Genomic DNA, 17,303 nt, shown 5'->3' with positions numbered 1-17,303 from the left:
GTTGAACAGAAATGACTTTTAGAAGTTTTTAGTAGAGCTAAAAACCCTTTTTATGACATGTTTTGAGGATAGGATTGAGGTTGAAATTATCTCTTTATTTGCAAACTACTCAGTATTAGAAAGATTCTGTAAGTTATTAGTCCCAGTAACCAACTGAGAAATAGAGTCATTGAAGTGTATGTGTAGAAATAAAATGGTGAAAGCTAAGATTTATGCGCTCTTACTTTGATCTTGTTTTCAGTGAATACCCTATTCAGCGGTCAAAGAAAGATTCTGAGGGAATAGAAATGGGAGTCGCAGGTTCTGTAAGCCTTCTGCAGAATGTTACGTTGTCCACCCAGCCCATTTCAAGTTTGGATTGGAGTCCAGATAAAAGGGGTCTTTGCGTCTGTAGTTCATTTGACCAAACGGTGAGAGTACTAATCGTTACGAAACTCCATAAAATTTGACTTCAAGACTTTGGACTCACAGAATTTAAGATAGGTTCTGGAATCCTCTGACCCTCATTGAACAAAGCTGGATTTGGCTGATGACAAAAGCCCCCAGACACAAGCCCCTGGGCCAGCCTCCAGCCTCTCCTGGGGCGTGTTTGCCGACTTGTTTGCTGCTGCGCGTGGATATCAGAAGCACCGAGTAAACTGTGGGGCCAGTGCTTTTCTTCTCCCTTCCATTTCTAAGTCAATAGTTGTCTGTAATTAAACATATTTCAGATTTGTTCTGTGTCCGTGAAGTTACATATTTTATCTTTATGCTTGTGTTATGTTTTAGTGTCTATAATGTTGTGGTGGGAATCATTTCATTTGGTTTAAAAGAGTTTACCTTGGAAAAACGGAATTAACCTTCAGAAATACATTTTGAGAGATTTCAGTGTCAGTAAGTTTCTGGACATAATATTATTGTATAAAATATCAAAATGGTGGGCCAGGCATGGTAGCTCACGCCTGTAATTCCAGCACTTTGGGAGGCTTAGGCGGCGAATCATGAGGTCAGTAATTCGAGACCAGCCTGGCCAACATGATGAAACCCTATCTCTACTAAAAATACAAAAAATTAGCTGGGCGTAGTGGCGGGCGCCTGTAATCCCAGCTACTCCGGGAGGTGGAGGTTGCAGTGAGCCGAGATCGCACCACTGCACTCCAGCCCTGGCGACAGAGTGAGACTCTGTCTTAAAAAAATCTCTCTCTCTCTCTCTCTCTCTCTCTCTCTCAAAATGGCACGGTTGGTCTAGATTTGGGTAACTATTTTCAGCAATTTAATTCATAAAACAAAATGCTATGATTTATAAAGCTCTTTTTTACTTAAAATACAGGAATTGAATTGGTGAGACTTTTGGTTATTGACTGTGGTAAGTGGTGGTGAAATGTACAAGATTGTAGGGGTTTTGTAGTCTTATTTTTGGTCATACTTTAAAAATGCATTTTATGAATAAACTTGTTTTTGACATCTACGGAAGCTTTGATTCTGTTACCTTAACAGTAGTAATAAAGTTAACATTGTCACATCATTTTGCTTTATAAATGCTTAATTAGTAGTTAATTCACTTTGTTTCTTTAATGTTCACCTTATCTTTAAGCCTTTGGAATTATTGACTTTATCACACTTTCATTAAGCCTACCCTCCCCCGCCTCCATTGAAGAGAATGCAGCCACCTAAAACATTCATAATATGTGAAATATATGTGATTTCAGGGGATCATGGAGATCATGAAATATATGTGATTTCAGGGGATCATCACTTATTTGAAATATTAAGAAAATTAAGGTTTTTTTTTTTTTTTTAGTTTCCCAGTGTTTTATAGAATAATGCTGTGGATATAATTATGAAGATAAAAATTAAATTGAACTTTAAAAAAGCTTATATCTGCAGGGTTTTTTTTAAATTTGCAATGAAAAAAAGGAAACTTCGCAGAAGTCTCTCTTAGAACACTTGTATTTGGTAATAGAGTCAACAACAATAAATACCTGTATTTTATGAAATCTAAGATGTCATCGATACCACTGATGCTATGCCATTCAAGAAAACTGAGCCAACTAAAACATTCATAATATGTAAAATGTATGTGATTTCAAGTGATCATGGAGAGTCACTTGTTTGGAATATTAAGTTGAGAAAATTAAGCATTTTTTTTGTTGTTGTTTCCATTTTTTTTTTTTTTTGAGACGGAGTCTTGCTCTGTCGCCCAGGCGGGAGTGCAATGTCACGATCTTGGCTTACTGCCACCTCTGCCTCCTGAGTTCAAGCAATTCTCCTGCCTCAGTCTCCCGAGTAGCTGGGATTACAGGCATGTGCCACCATGTCCTGCTAATTTTTGTATATTTGGTAGAGATGGGGTTTCGCCATGTTGGCCAGGCTGGTCTTGAACTCCTGACCTCATGATCCGCCCACCTTAGCTTCCCAAAGTGTTGGGATTACAGGTGTGAGCCACCGCACCCAGCCCCAATGTTTTATAGAACAATGGGATATAATTATGAAAGTAAAAATTAAATTGAACTTTTAAAAAGTTTATATCTGCTTTTTCTTAATTTGCAAAGAAAAAATGGAAAATTTGTGGAAATCTCTCCTAGGACACTTGTATTTGGTAATATAATAGAGTCAACAACAATAAACACCTGTATTTCATTAAATCTAAGATATCATTGATACCACTGATGCTAGGCTGATATGATGAAACTATGATAAAATGGTTTTTTTTTTAATCACTTACTGTTTGCTTATATTAATTGAGTGTTCTTTTTATTTACACATGGTTTTTTTCCATTATGTATCACTTGTGTGCATCCTTAAAAAGAAAAATATATACAGGAGACTATTATCCTAAGTAAAGTAACTCAGGAATGGAAAACCAAACATTGCATTTCTCCTAAGTGGGAGCTAAGCTATGAGGATGCAGAGGCATAAGAATGACACAATGGGCTTTGGGGACTTGGGGAAAGATGGGAAGGGGATGAGGGATAAGAGACTACAAATCAGGTTCAGTGTATACTGCTCAGGTGATGGGCGCACCAAAATCTCACAAATCACCACTAAATAACTTACTCATGTACCCAAATACCACTTGTTTCCCCCAAACTTATGGAAATAAAAAAATTAAAATAGAGGAAAATTTATACAAAATAAATTTGGTATGCTATTCCTCGGATTCCTTCATATTCAGAGTTTAATTCTTCTAAATCACTTTTTGAATTCAGAGCCATCAGTGTTCATGGTTTTCCTTATAATATTGTCGTTTGTGCCGGGTGCAGTGGCTCAAGCCTGTAATCCCAGCACTTTGGGAGGCTGAGACGGGCGGATCACGAGGTCAGGAGATCGAGACCATCCTGGCTAACACGGTGAAACCCCGTCTCTACTAAAAAATACAAAAAACTAGCCGGGTGAGGTGGCGGGCGCCTGTAGTCCCAGCTACACGGGAGGCTGAGGCAGGAGAATGGCGTAAACCCGGGAGGCGGAGCTTGCAGTGAGCTAAGATCTGGCCGCTGCACTCCAGCCTGGGCGACAGAGCGAGACTCCGTCTCAAAAAAAAATAATAATAATATTGTCGTTTGTGCATAAAAATGTTGGTATGTTCCACTATTGCCTTCGGGGTTTTCTTTCAATTTACTTACACTTCTTCAACATGTTTTTGTGTATACGTACATGCAGGCAGTGACAACTGTCAAGACTGCAGCCTGGCTGACCACGATTATTTCAGTTGTCTATTGCTGTATAACAAACCACTGCAGACCTTCATATCTTATAATACTAACGATCATTTATTTTGCTTAGGAGTCTGATTTGGGCAGGGTTCAGCAAGGAAGCCTCATCTGTGCTCCAGATAGCGTGAGGCAGGCAGCTCTACTAAAGGCTAGTGGACCTGCTTCCAAGATAGCACTCACTCATACTACTTGCAGGTTGGTGCTGGCTGTTAGCTGGGACCTCAACCAGATCTGAGAAGCAGGGGCAGAGCTCACCATGTGGCATAGGGTTTCTGAGCATGGTGGCCAGTTTCCAAGGGTGAGCATCCCAGGAAAACACCAGGCAGAAGCTATCTTGTTTTATTAATGACCTAGCTTCATAATTTACTTAGCATCACTTTGCCACACTCTATTAGTTGAGGCAATCACAACCTCCTATCCCAAGTTCAAGGGCAGAGGACATAAATTCTACTTCCTTTTTCTGTGTGTGTGTCTGAGAGAGAGAGAGAGAAAGAGAGAGAGAGAGAAAGAGAGAGAGAGAGAGAGAGAGACAAGGTCTTACTCTGTTGCTATGCTGCCCAGGCTGGAGTGCAGTGGCGCCATCATAGCTCACTGCAGCCTCGACCTGGGCTTAAGGAATCCTCCCACCTCAGCTACCAGAGTAGCTGGGACTACAGGTGTGTGCTGCCACGCCCAGCTACATTTTTAAAATTTTTTGTGGAGATGAAGTAAATTCTACTTTTTGATGGGGTCTTGACTAGGTTCCGAAAAAGCATGTGAGCTGGTTGTGGTGGCTCATGCCTGGAATCCCAGCACTTCGGAATGCCAGGGCAGGTGGATCACCTGAGGTCAGAAGTTTGAGACCAGTCTGGCCAACATGGTGAAACCCCGTCTCCACTAAAAATACAAAAATTAGCTGGGCGTGGTCGTACACCCCTGTAATCCCAGTTACTTGGGAGGCTGAGGTGGGAGAATTGCTTGAACCTGGGAGGTGAAGGTGTGTAGTGAGCTGAGATCATGCCACTGGACTCCAGCCTGTGCGACAGAGTGAGACCCTGTCTCAAGGAAAAAAAAAAGCATGTGAGACTTTGAAATACTGTGGCTAGTTTTAGAAAAGACAATCTGGTGCAGTGATTATAAGATTCATCCTAATTTCAAAGATGCATGAATTGGACAGAAGGATGTTCTCATTCAAATTGATGAAATGCATTGCTTCAAATGCAGATACTCCTATTCCACCCATCTACATACACCCCTCCCTGCCCCTAATTTGTTGCAGACACGACTAATCAATCATGCCACTCATTCTCCCTGAGCCTCACAAGCTTTATGACACTCTGCTAGGAGCCACTACCAACTGCTGGCAAGTGAGATAAAAAGTATTTACTCTCCTGAATCTAGAGAGTGAAAAACAGGTAGCCTCCTGGACCAGGAGTCACTGGACACCCCTCTCCCCCAGCCCGTGGCTTTGTGTTTCAGTATGCCAGGAAATGATGAGGCTCTCCAGCACTAGACCATATAAACCAAACTGATGCAAAAACCAAAATGGCGCTTCATTCATATGTAGTGAGGGATGAACCCTTAGGTGCCAAAATGCCTAGGTTTGCCAACTGAGAACCTTCTTCATGTCCATTTATCTGAGATTCTGTGTAATTGTTTTGAAGTCTTTCTGTGGGAGTGGAATTAGAGACAGGTGTTGACAGTATTTAGAATAATGCATCCAGGCCTTAGTGAAGCCTAAAAAAAAAAACCAGTCTCAGAACCATGAAGCTCTAGGCTATTGTGCACTTTTTACTGCAAATATGTTTCCATTCTTTAACTTTGCTAGGTGTGGTGGTAAATTGTAGACTGTTTTAGTAAGGGATTTCTGGAATAATTCTCATGGGGGTGGCGGGGAACCTTCCAGGGAAATGCTACTTTGTAATGACTTTTTTTTTTTTTTTTTTTTTTGACCACCAGACTGTCCTCTAAAGTAAGTGAGACATGCAGGCTTCAGATATGAAGCTGGCTTGTGCAACCTGATTATAACATAGCAGTCTGCAATCAGGTGCTATGGCTCGTTTGAAAAATATGTGGGCAATTGGCTTTTAGCTATGTTTTTGTTGCTGTTGTTATTGTTTAGTTTTTATTTCATAATCATAAACTTAACTCTGCAATTCATCCAGCTAGGCATGGAAGGGAATAAGGAAGGCATGGAAGGGAATAAGGAAAGCATGGAACTGCAGCAAGAGCACAAAGATTCTAGGATACTATGAGCAAGTGGGGTGGAAGGGTGCTCTCCTGAGCTACAGAAGGAATGGTCTGGTGGTTAAGACAAAACATGAGTCACACTGATTAGAGATGTCCACAGTCAGCAATGGTGATCTTGCTGGTCTTGCCGTTCCTGGACCGAGAGCGCTCCATGGCCTCCACAATCTTCATGCCTTCTTTCACCTTGCCAAAGACCACATGCTCGCCATCCAACCACTCAGTCTTGGCAGTGCAGATGAAAAACTGGGAACCGTCTGTGTTGGGCCCAGCATTTGCTATGGACAAGATGCCAGAACCTCTGTGTTCTAGGATGAAGTTCTCGTCATCAAATTTCTCCCCATAGATGGACCGGTGCCATTATGGTGTGTGAAGTCACCACCCTGACACATAGACCCTGGAATAATTCTGTGAAAGCAGGAACCCTTATACCCAAATCTTTTCTCTCCAGTGCTGAGAGCACAGAAGTTTTCTGCTGTCTTTGAAATATTGTCTGCAAACAGCTCGATGGAGATGCGACCCAAGGGCTCACCGTCAATGGCGATTTTGAAGAACACGGTGGAGTTGACCATGGCTGGTAGTACTGGGCTCCTGGCGCCGTCGGCATCTGCTAGCTATGCTTTTTAAAAGGCGGGTTGGTTACACTTACCCAGGAAGCCTCTATCTCTGAATGTCTGGCCACTCTCAGTGTGTTGTGGAGCCCCACCTCCCTGCTTTGGATGAGACTAGACTGCCAGGCACCATTCTCAGGGCCATACCCAGCCGTCCCAATAAAATGGGGCCTAATGCTGCTCTTCTGAGAGCTTGGGGGCACTGGGCCCATGCTGCCCTCAGACTTATCAGGACCTGCTGACAGAAGTCCTGTCCCATGTCCAACCAGCTGAGGACTCAGAGCTGCTAGAACAATGTCCTCTGTTATTCCACCCTAAGTACCTGCATATTGCCTGGAGTGGTGAGAAATTCTTTAACCATCCGTTTTCCCTACCAGGTTTAGGATGAACAAGTGGCAGTATGAAAACTCTGTGAATCTTTGTCACTGTGTAGGGATCTAGAGGCTAAACCCTTGTCCTCAACTCCAGAACCAGAAAAATGGTTGTTAGTAGAATAGCACAGAGGAAGCAGATGCAGATTATCCTCACAGTGCCATGGCCATGAATGCAGTTGTCCATAGGTTTTGTATATTTTATATCAAACATCAAGCTTGAATGAAGGAACAGGATTTTGACTTTGTGTTTTTAACTTAGAGCATAAGAGGAGATTCTAGGTAAAAGGGCTGTGACCAAATACAGCTGCATTTATATAGTCATGGATCAATTTTATGAAGGATTCTTTAACAACTGAGCTTTGCTTATGGTGTTCTGATCCAGCTCTATCCCTAAGCCAACTTAAAACCAGATCACTCAGCAATACCCTTTATAAAACACTTTTTTTTTTTTTAATTTTAATTGAGATTGAGTCTCACTGTGTCACCCAGAAAGAGTGCAGTGGCGTGATCTCAGCTCACCGCAACCTCCGCCTCCTGGGTTCAAGCACTTCTCCCACCTCAGGCTCCCAAGTAGCTGGGATTACAGGCATGTGCCACCACGGGCAGCTAATTTTTTTATTTTTAGTAGGGATGGGGTTTTGCCATGTTGGCCAGGCTAGTCTCAAACTCCTCACCTTAAGTGATCTGCCTGCCTTGGCCTCCCAAAGTGCTGGAATTATAAGCATGAGCCACTGCCCCTGGCCCCTTTATACAACATTTAATAAATGTTGGGCCAGGCACAGTGGCTTATGCTTGTAATCCTAGCACTTTGGGAGGCCAGGAGTTCAAGACCAGCCTGGGCAACATAGTGAGACACTTGTCTCTACAGAAAATTTTTTTAAAAAATGTAGCTGGGTGTGGTACCACAGCTTATAGTCCCAGCTGCTTGGGAGGCTGAGGCAGGAGGATCACTTGAGCCCAGGAGGTTGAAGCTGCAGTGAGTGGTGACCATGCCACTGCACTCCAGTCTGAGCAAAATGAGAGACCCTGTCTCAAAAACAAACAAACAAATAAATAAATAAATAAATAAATGAAAATGTTGATTGGTGATTAAAATGATAAGTAATTAGAAAAAAAAGTCCATCTTAACCCCTGGCCTGTTTTCTGAAGGCATTGTTATTGATTAGGGTTAGGTTGAGCTGCAAGTAACTGAAAACCCAAAATATACATTTTTTTTTTTTTTATGTCTCTCATCAAAATCTAGGTAAGCAGTCTGGGCTGCTCTAGTGGCTCCACAGTGACCAGGGACCTGCCGCCCTGTGTCTTCTTCCCCCGCCATTCTCATGGAACAGTGTGCCTGTTCCAGTTGAACCATCGCATCCACATTCCAGACAGCAGAAAAGTAGGAAAAGTAAGAAAAAGAACATCTTGCCACTTTGAAGAACACTTTTGCTTGTATCCATTGATCATGATTTGGTCCTGTGTTCACACCTATCACAGTGAGACTGAGAAGAATAAACCTGATTGTGTGCAATCATATACCCGGCCAGCGTTTGGGAGTTCTGGTACTGAGGAAGCAGGGAAATGGATGTTGGGAGGGGTAGCTGGATTCTGCTGTGGCCTGACAGAGCCGTCAAACACAGCCTTCCTGGCTGCTCCTCCCATGAGGTGACAACTAGGGCGCGACCAATGCGTGCTTCTTTAGGCCAGAGCTGGGTCCTGGCACCCAATACTCCCTTTTGGCAATTGTATCTTCTCCATCAGCTGTTGTAAACCAGACACCGTGGAATCCCTTGGTTTTTTTAAGTTACTTTTATTATCCTTTATGTGCATCAATGCAAGCCCAGCCCAGTACAAAAATAGGAAAGGAAAACTCCCCCTAAACACTCAAATGGATATTTCATACTACATTTCTTTTCTTGCGAATTTATTTTTACTTAATAATAACTTTTTTCGAATCCCAAATACCTTTTCCACTCAAGGTCAGTACAAAGTCACACGCAGTAGAACATGAACGGCGCAGCTTACCTCATGTGTGTCCATAAACTCACCAAAGGAGCTTGAAGGGAGAACAGTGTCTTTATGATCCGGCGTGTCTTGGTACCTGCTTAAAATCACTTTTGCTTGTGATTTAGCTGGATACACTTTGTATATATACATGAAAAATAATTTTTTTTTTTTTTCTGGGAATGTCTAAGGACTGTTCAACACACAAAATGATTTCATCCTTTTTTGAATGAGAACAGCCCAAAAGTTTCTGGCAAATACACAGAGTTCGTGAGACATGAAATTCAATTATGTCGTGGTACATCAGGTCCGCCTCTTCTCGACTTGCAGTGGATTTTCTTCCTCTGTGAAGGAGGCCCTCCTCCAGCCCCGCGTTCGGAATCCCAGGCCGTCCTTGTAACTGAAGACCCAGTGGTGCGCTGCCCCCTTGTGGGAGGTGTGGGCATTGCAGACCTTTCATCACAAGGACACGGAATTTGTCTTTCAAATGCGGCTGGAAAAATCTGTACTTTTTTAAATTCCCAGGAGGCACGCAAGCCAAATTGGACCTTGAGAAAGACATTATCTTACAGAAATGTCTTCCAATAAAAAATGTGATTGTGTTTATGAAAAAAACCCACTTCGTATATAACAGCACTGCATAGCATGCCTATGCTTGTTTTTGCAGAATGGGTTTTTTAACCAAAAGTTGGATCGTTAGCTTTATTATAGATTCAGTCTTACTGGTAGCATCACAAGGCTGACTTCCAAGAGAAAATATTTGGCTTTTTATAAAGTGAGGAACTATTTTGTAAAGTAAATAGTACATGCCTCTATCTTCCACCAACCATTTATTCTGTAAGTTCTGATTTTAATGAGGTATTTCTCAGAGTAAAGACTTCTTTATACCATCACTAAACTTCCTGCAGGAATTTTAGAATTTCTCCCCATCTTCTTTGCTTTCCAGATTCACGTGGGACATAGCTACTTTTTTTTTTTTTTTTTTGAGACGGAGTTTTGCTCTTGTTGCCCAGGCTGGAGTGCAATGGCACAATCTCGGCTCAATGCAACCTCTGCCTCCCAGGTTCAAGCAATTCTCCTGCCTCAGCCTCCCGAGTAGCTGGGATTACAGGCATCCGCCACCATGCCCGGCTAATTTTGCATTTTTAGTAGAGACGGGATTTCTCTGTGTTGGTCAGACTGGTCTCGAACTCCCGACCTCAGGTGATCTGCCTGGCTTGGATTACAGGCATGAACCACCGTGCCCAGCCATATAGCCACTGTTTTTAAAAGCCATTTCTGCACTACCAAGTTAGTGAGTAGCAGCCCTCCACCTGCTCACCTTTGGCTTATGGACCATGCAGCTAAAAGAAGCAACACAAAATAAACTGTGGTCAAAAGAGACTCACAGTTCTCCCTCACACAGGAGGCTGAAGACACTCACACTTCCTCCTTTTAAGTCTTCAACTTTTCTTCTTTATCACGCCGAACGCTTTCATAGTCAGAAAACATCAGTGCTGGAAGAGGCCTTCGAGAACTCTGCTCTCAATTTCTGCATTTGAAGACTGGACCCAGACCCTCATCTCCTGACCCGTCATCCAGTGCTGTCCTCCTGCACCTCCCTGAGGAGTCGCTCAACACTCCAATCCCTCCAAGAAGCTGGGGTGCCTCTCAATTTAACAAGCCAGAAACCGAGAACTCTATGCAAACAACACCACTGCTCAGAGGTGATAAGGGTAAGCAAATAAACCCCCAGGGAGAAACAGAAGCAGAGTTTTGGCTCTCACCACCCTGTAGATAAACAAGTGTTTGATCTGGGCTGAGCACCTGCCTTATCTGGTGAGAGATAACATTCACACTCAGAGGGAGTCTGTGCTTGCAGCCAACAGGTTTGGAATCCTGTTGAGCACTGACCTGGCCAGCACAGCACAGGGACTGAACTAGGGCTCAGGAACGAGGGACCAGGGGAAATTTTGTTACCACCCAGGGGGAAAGAGAGGGTCTTCCTGCACTCCTAAGACCTCATAGGCTAACGGGCCCTAAGAAAACAGACAGAGAAGCCTCAGCTAGGGGAGTCCTGATGGCCACAGTCCCCACGAATCCACTATGGGCCATTTAGGGCATGTTTTATAATCTGCTCCATGAAGCTTCCTAGGAAGAATGTCAGAAGCCTTATTTTCTTGCTCACTGTTGAGGTTATGGAAGCTAAAGAAAGCAGTGTATGCCAGGCGCGGTGGCTCACGCCTGTAATCCCATCACTTTGGGAGGCCAAGGCAGGTGGATCACTTGAGGCCAGGAGTTTGAGACCAGCCTGGCCAACATGGTGAAACCCTATCTCTACTAAAAATACAAAAAATTAGCTGCATGTGGTGGCACATGCCTGTAGTCCCAGCTACTCAGGAGGCTGAGGCAGGAGAATCGCTTGAACCTGGGAGGCAGAGGTTGCAGTGAGCCGAGATCACACCACTGCATTCCGGCCCGGGTGACAGAGTGAGACTCCATCTCCAAAAAAAGGGAAAAGAAAAAGAAGGCAGTGAAGAGTAAACTCAGAGGGAAACCAGTGGCCTGTCTCTAGAGTCTTGATCAGGATCACTTTTTGAACATGATACTGTTGACAATAAGAGTAATAATAATAGCTGCTAATATTTGTGGAGTGCTCACTATATTGTTTCTCATATGTTATATTTTTAAATCCCCACCACAAAACTCTGGGGTAAGTGCTATCGTTTGTTGTTATTGTTTTGAGATGCAGTCACTGTGTTGCCCAGGCTGGAGTGCAGTGGCATGATCTCAGCTCACTCCAACCTCCACCACCCCGGTTCAAGTGATGCTCCTGCCTCAGCCTCTCGAGTAGCCGGGATTACAGGCGTTAGCCACCATGTCCGGCTAATTTTTGTATTTTTAGTAGAGATGGGGTTTCACCATGTTGGCCAGGCTGGTCTTGAATTCCTAACCTCAGGTGATCCACCTGCCTTGGCCTCCCAAAGTGCTGGGATTACAGGCATGATAATAAACTCTTAACCTCACCATTTTTGTATAGAAGTGGAGGTTGTCAGAGCACTTTTTCCATTTATTTTGCTACTTGGGCTTAAGGATGAAAGTCCTATCACAAACTGTTGTCACAGTGAATGTTGGCATTCGGAAGGGTGCTGGGGAAAACAGGGAGAGAGCACAGGAGCCTGAAAGGGGAGGAGAGGGAAGGATTTCCACACTCTCGCCACAGCCTGTTACTGTCTCCGTGGCAGCAGAGCAGCAGGTTGCCTCCCCATGTCCACTCTCCCCTCCCACCTCAACAACAGGAGCCCATTTTAATCACAGCACAGAATAAAGACTATATTTCCCAGTCTCCCTATCAGCAAGGTGTGGACACTGTGGAGCATGAAGATGGGCCTATTGTCCAGAGGGGTAAAAACAAAAGCATAAGGAGTCTGTCGTTGGTGATTTGGGAGCCACCATACCTGCCCTAGGCTGTTTACCTTGACAACTTTGACAATAGACAAAAATACTTGTTTCTTGTTTAAGCCAATGAGAGGTTAGGCTTTGGCTTGTATGCGTGGATGACTGTCTTCCTCCATTTTGTGATGCTATAAAAGAATACCTGAGGCTGGATAATTTATAAAAGAAAGACGTTTATTTAGCTCGTAGCGCTGCTGGCTGAGAAGTTCGAGGACACAGCCCTGCTTTCTTGTGAGGGCCCTTATTCATGCTGCCTCCCAAGATGGTGGAGAAGGTCAAAGGGGAAGCAGACACACGAGAAGAGAGGGAAAGCCGAAGGGCTTCTGACTTTATAACAACCCACTCTCAGGGGAATGATTCCATCCGCATGAGAACTAATTCAGTCTCACAAGAGACAGAGCTCACTACTGGGAGAGCACCAAGCCATTTATGAGGGATCCACCGCTATCACCCAGACACTTCCCACTGGACCCGATACCCCAACAGCACCGCATCAGGGCTCAAATTGCAACATGAGCTTTGGTGGTGACAAACCAACCATATCTAAACCATAGCAGACACCTAATCCTAACTACTAGCTACTCACTTGTAAAAATTTTTAAAGAGGCGAAACAGGCTCAGTAAAAGTAAGTAATTGTCCAAAGACATGCAACTATGGCCTGGCAGCATTCGGTTTTGAATCTGTCTGTCTGATCCAAGACTTCATCTTTCCAGCATAGTCTGTACTAACAAATGTAATTGGAACATGCGTGTATGTGGTGCTTTATAATTTGTAAGTATTTTCTTATATATTATGGAATGTGTACAGTTGGAATTTTTTGGCTGCAAGCAACAGAAATAGACTCTGAATAACTTACATGAAAGAGGACTCTTAGGAAGATTTAGGGTAGTAAATTAGTCAGGGATCAATTAGAGAAGCAAAGCACTAGGGATTTCTTTTTCTTTTCTTTCTTTCTTTTTTTTTTTTTTTTTTTTTTAGGCAGAGTCTTGCTTCTTCACCCAGGCTGAAATGCAATGGCGCCATCTTGGCTCACTGCAACCTCCACCTCCCAGGTTCAAGCAATTCTCCTGCCTCAGCCTCCCAAGCAGCTGTGATTACAGGCATGTGCCAGCACCCCTGGCTAATTTTTGTATTTTTAGTAGAGATGGGGTTTCACCATGTTGGCCAGGCTGGTCTCAAACTCCTGACCTCAAGTGATCCACCCACCTTGGCTGCCCAAAGTGCTGGGATTACAGGTGTGAGCCACCGCAACCGGCCTCTTTCTTTTTTTTTTTTTAAATAACATAATGGGTATTTACTATAGTACTTCTCATCAGGAGGATGTTACTCAGTTAATATAAAGTTGTTTTCTTAACATTAAATCTCTTTTCTATGTCAATGTCTATAGCGTTTTTTCTGTTTTTTTTTAATTATTTATTTTTATTTTTTTATTTTTATTTTTTGAGACGGAGTCTTGCTCTGTAGCCCAGGCTAGAGTGGTGCAGTGGTGCAATCTCGGCTCACTGCAAGTTCCACCTCCCAGATCCGGGTCCCAGTTCAAGCAATTCTCCTGCCTCAGCCTCCCAAGTAGCTGGGATTACAGGTGTATGCCACCATGCCCAGCTAATTATTGTATTTTTAGTAGAGACGGGTTTTCACCATGTTGGCCAGGATGGTCTTGAACTCCTGAGCTCGTGATCCACCCGCCTTGGCTTCCCAAAGTGCCGGGATTACAGGCATGAGCCACTGTGCCCAGCCTATAGTGTTTTTTTTTTTTTTAAATATTAAATCTTTTCTGCATTTCATTTCAATATTAGATACACTGAATACATTTTTCTTTTTTTTTTTGGGACGGAGTCTCGCTCTGTTACCCAGGCTGGAGTGCAGTGGCACGATCCCGGCTCACTGCAACCTCCGCCTCCCAGGTTCAAGCCATTCTCCTCCCTCAGCCTTCTGTGTAGCTGGTACTACAGGCTAATTTTTTTGTGTGTGTGTACACAAAGGTACACAGGTACCACGCTCGGCTAATTTTTTTTTGTGTGTGTGTTTTTAGTAGAGACGGGGTTTCATCGTGTTAACCAGGATGATCTCAATCTCGTGACCTCGTGATCTGCCCGCCTCAGCTTCCCAAAATGCTGGGATTACAGGCGTGAGCCACCGTGCATAGCCCTTAAATACATTTTTCTAAACATTTTTTTCCCCAGAGATAGAAGTTTCCCTTTTTGGCTGACTATCTGATATCTAAATGCAATATTACCTCGAAAGACAACAAAACAAAAATCTAATAAAAATATGGAGAAAAGACTCCTCAACGAATCAGGAGGCAGCGATTATAACTGAACAGTGATGGTTTCCTAAGATTCTGGGCAAGAACTTCCTTCTTCCTATTTCACATGCTTTGAGAAGTCTAAAACTATGAAATATTACTTGTGTCAATTTCAGCCATCTTCTTTGGCTTCCTTTCTAAACAGCAAATACAAATTATAGGCTGCATTTTTTCTGCACATTATTTGTTGTAAAGAAAACTTTTTTTTAAATTTTTATATATGTATCTGTTTGTTCCCATTTCATGGAAACAATGAAGAATGTAAAACTCCCTTATTTACTGATTCTTGGAAACTGTCAGACACCAAAGCTCAGGTTTAGCCTCAATAGCACAAAGGTTTTCAGGGTGAGGTTTGATTCAGTAAGCCCTTCAAAGTCACATCTGTCCATATCTCTTTTCTGCATATACCTTCAAGCAAGCATAGATGCCTGTAATGCTGAGAACCACACCTATCAAGAGAGTGATTGCATCGTTGGCTTCTACTACTTCGACAACAGGCAGCATCAAAGGCATGACATGAGAACTAAGGACAACTGTGTTGAAACTGAGGTCATGATGTTGTAATCTTGAGGGCTGAAGGTTCCAAAGACATAGTGTATAGAATTCTATTTGACTTGAAATTTTCCCTTCCTGGAGCTCCGAATGCTGTAGTTTAGAGGTTCCACATGGCACTGCCTTCCAGGAAGCAGCGTAACAGGAATCAGCACTAGGGACTTCTTACCAGGATTTGATCTTACCCATCCGTGGGAGCTGCTGACGCAGTCTCTGTAAGGCTTTTGCCCTCGGGTCTGATGCTGAACTTGCAGTCCGCAGGGCAGGCAGCTGGGTCAGAGAGATGCGGTGAACAAGAACAAGCTGGAAACCACCCGCTGGAGACCATGAGGAGGGACTGAAACCGTGCCTCTGATTTGGGTGGCATGGGTCTCCTGCAGAAGTCAGGATCCTTCATCACAGAGCTCAGCAGACCTGTCTGGCTCAGAAGTCGGGAAAGCTGAAGGAGGATCCTGAGAAGGGTAGAGCAGCTACAGGCCCAGCCCCTGCCTCCTGCTGACGCGGTGAGCCAGTGGAAAGTGACAAGGTGTGCAAGCTACAAAAACTGCTGCCGCTTCACTTCCACCCTGCAAATCTCACACCAGGAGCTTCTGCATGGCCCACCCTAACTGGAAACATACAGGAAAGCGAATTCTGGGAAATGTAATTCAACCCTGCCAGGTTGGCATTTATAAAGCCACCTCGGGTAGCATGTGGAACTGAGGAGAAAGCTCAAGAATCAGGTTTTGGACAGGAAAGAAAGCAAAGAAACTCAGGAGTTCGGTGTGGCAGATGGGCACTCACGCTCTACGTCTTTGAATTACCTCCAACTGAATTTCCTCCTTGTACTGCTCAAATTCCCAGGGCAGAGGCCAGGTGGCTCTTGTGGGTCATGTACTTACTCCTTGGCCAGGGGAGGGTGGACACTTGGTTGACTGTCCAATATCATTGCACGCAATGGGGGAATGCTGGTCCCCCAAAGGGAAATCAAAGCACTGTCATGAGAGTGAGGGAAGTGGATGCTGGGCAGACAGACATGGTGAATGCTTACTGCCCTGTGAATGCTACAGAATAGGGAGGCAGGAGGCATTGAAAGCAAATTTCTTTGCTGCTCAGGTCAGCTTCTAGCCTTACTCTGAAGTTAAGCTTTTGGAGAGTGAAGACAACATCTTTCTCATGCTCTTCCCAATACCTGATCATGACAAAGGACTGAAGTTGGGGTGAAGACAGCAAAGCAGCCCCAGAATCAGGGCTTCTAGTTACCACTCTTCCTTCTGTCAGGGGTGCGTGTGCGTGTGTGTGTGTGTGTGTGTGTGTGTATGCACATGCAATTTCTAGAAGGGTGCAAAACCTTTCAGATGATCAGAGTGACTCCCTAGAGGCTACCACCTACTGCTTTAGGTTTGGTGTAACTCTGCAATTCTGTATGTTCAATCAATTGATATTTATCAAAGATGGATTAAGAAGCTGTGTAGTGTAATAATTAAGTCTGGGCTCTGAAGCCCAGAATGCCTGAGTTAAAATCCTAATTCTACCACTTCCTAGCCTGTTGAGGAAGTTCCTCAACCTTTTTATGCCTTGATTTCCTCATCTGTAAAATAGGGGTAATGATCATACTTACCTCACAGGTTTGTTGTGAGGATTTAATGATTAGTGCACATAGTGGTCTTAGGCTTGTGTCTGGTGCACAGGATGTGCTCAACACAAATTTAGTTACTATTTCCCAACATTGCTTCAGGATCTGTAGAAAGATGGGACACAATCTCTGATTTTGAAGAACTTAAAACTTAATCACAGAGACAAGAGCAACATATGGAAACAAGAGCCAACAACTGTGGCATTAAGTGTTAAATTGTGTGGTTCCAACATATACAGAAATCAAGAAGGGGGCAGAGCAGTGCAGGACGTGGAAGCTAAGGAAGGCTGGACAGAGGGGGAAGAAGCCTTGGCCTGGGGTGGAGGGATGGTGGGACAGGCCAGGGGAGATCACTTGGAGTGAAGATGTTGATGATGGGAGTGCATGTGGCATGTTGGGAGAAAGAGAGACGCTGATCACAGAGAAAGAGGCTGTGATTGTGTCAGTAATGACTTTTTGGCTTCAAGACACAGGAACCCAACTCACATTGAGTTAATACAAAAAGA

General features: G+C 43.7%; 1 protein-coding gene and 1 pseudogene across 2 annotated transcripts in view; one reads left to right on the top strand and one right to left on the bottom strand.

Moving 5' to 3' along the window:
* Nucleotides 1–17,303, top strand: part of DNAAF10 (dynein axonemal assembly factor 10) — a 62,878-nt gene that overhangs the window by 26,202 nt on the left and 19,373 nt on the right. Inside the window, exon 8 of one of the 2 annotated variants that reach the window (XM_011713454.2) lies at nucleotides 242–2,694. The exons of the other annotated variant lie outside the window; for it this stretch is intronic. Within the exon in view, the coding sequence (XP_011711756.1) occupies nucleotides 242–449 (208 nt within the window). The 3' untranslated portion in view covers nucleotides 450–2,694. Of the gene's footprint in view, nucleotides 1–241; nucleotides 2,695–17,303 lie in introns of those variants that run through there. 2 annotated transcript variants of the gene reach the window in all.
* On the bottom strand, nucleotides 15,006–15,184 carry LOC139357885 (small integral membrane protein 30-like; annotated as a pseudogene).

Source organism: Macaca nemestrina, chromosome 13, assembly GCF_043159975.1.
Source record: "Macaca nemestrina isolate mMacNem1 chromosome 13, mMacNem.hap1, whole genome shotgun sequence".
NCBI lineage: Eukaryota > Metazoa > Chordata > Mammalia > Primates > Cercopithecidae > Macaca > Macaca nemestrina.
Note: the sequence above shows the minus strand (reverse complement) of the source record. Positions and strands in the feature narration are given on the sequence as shown.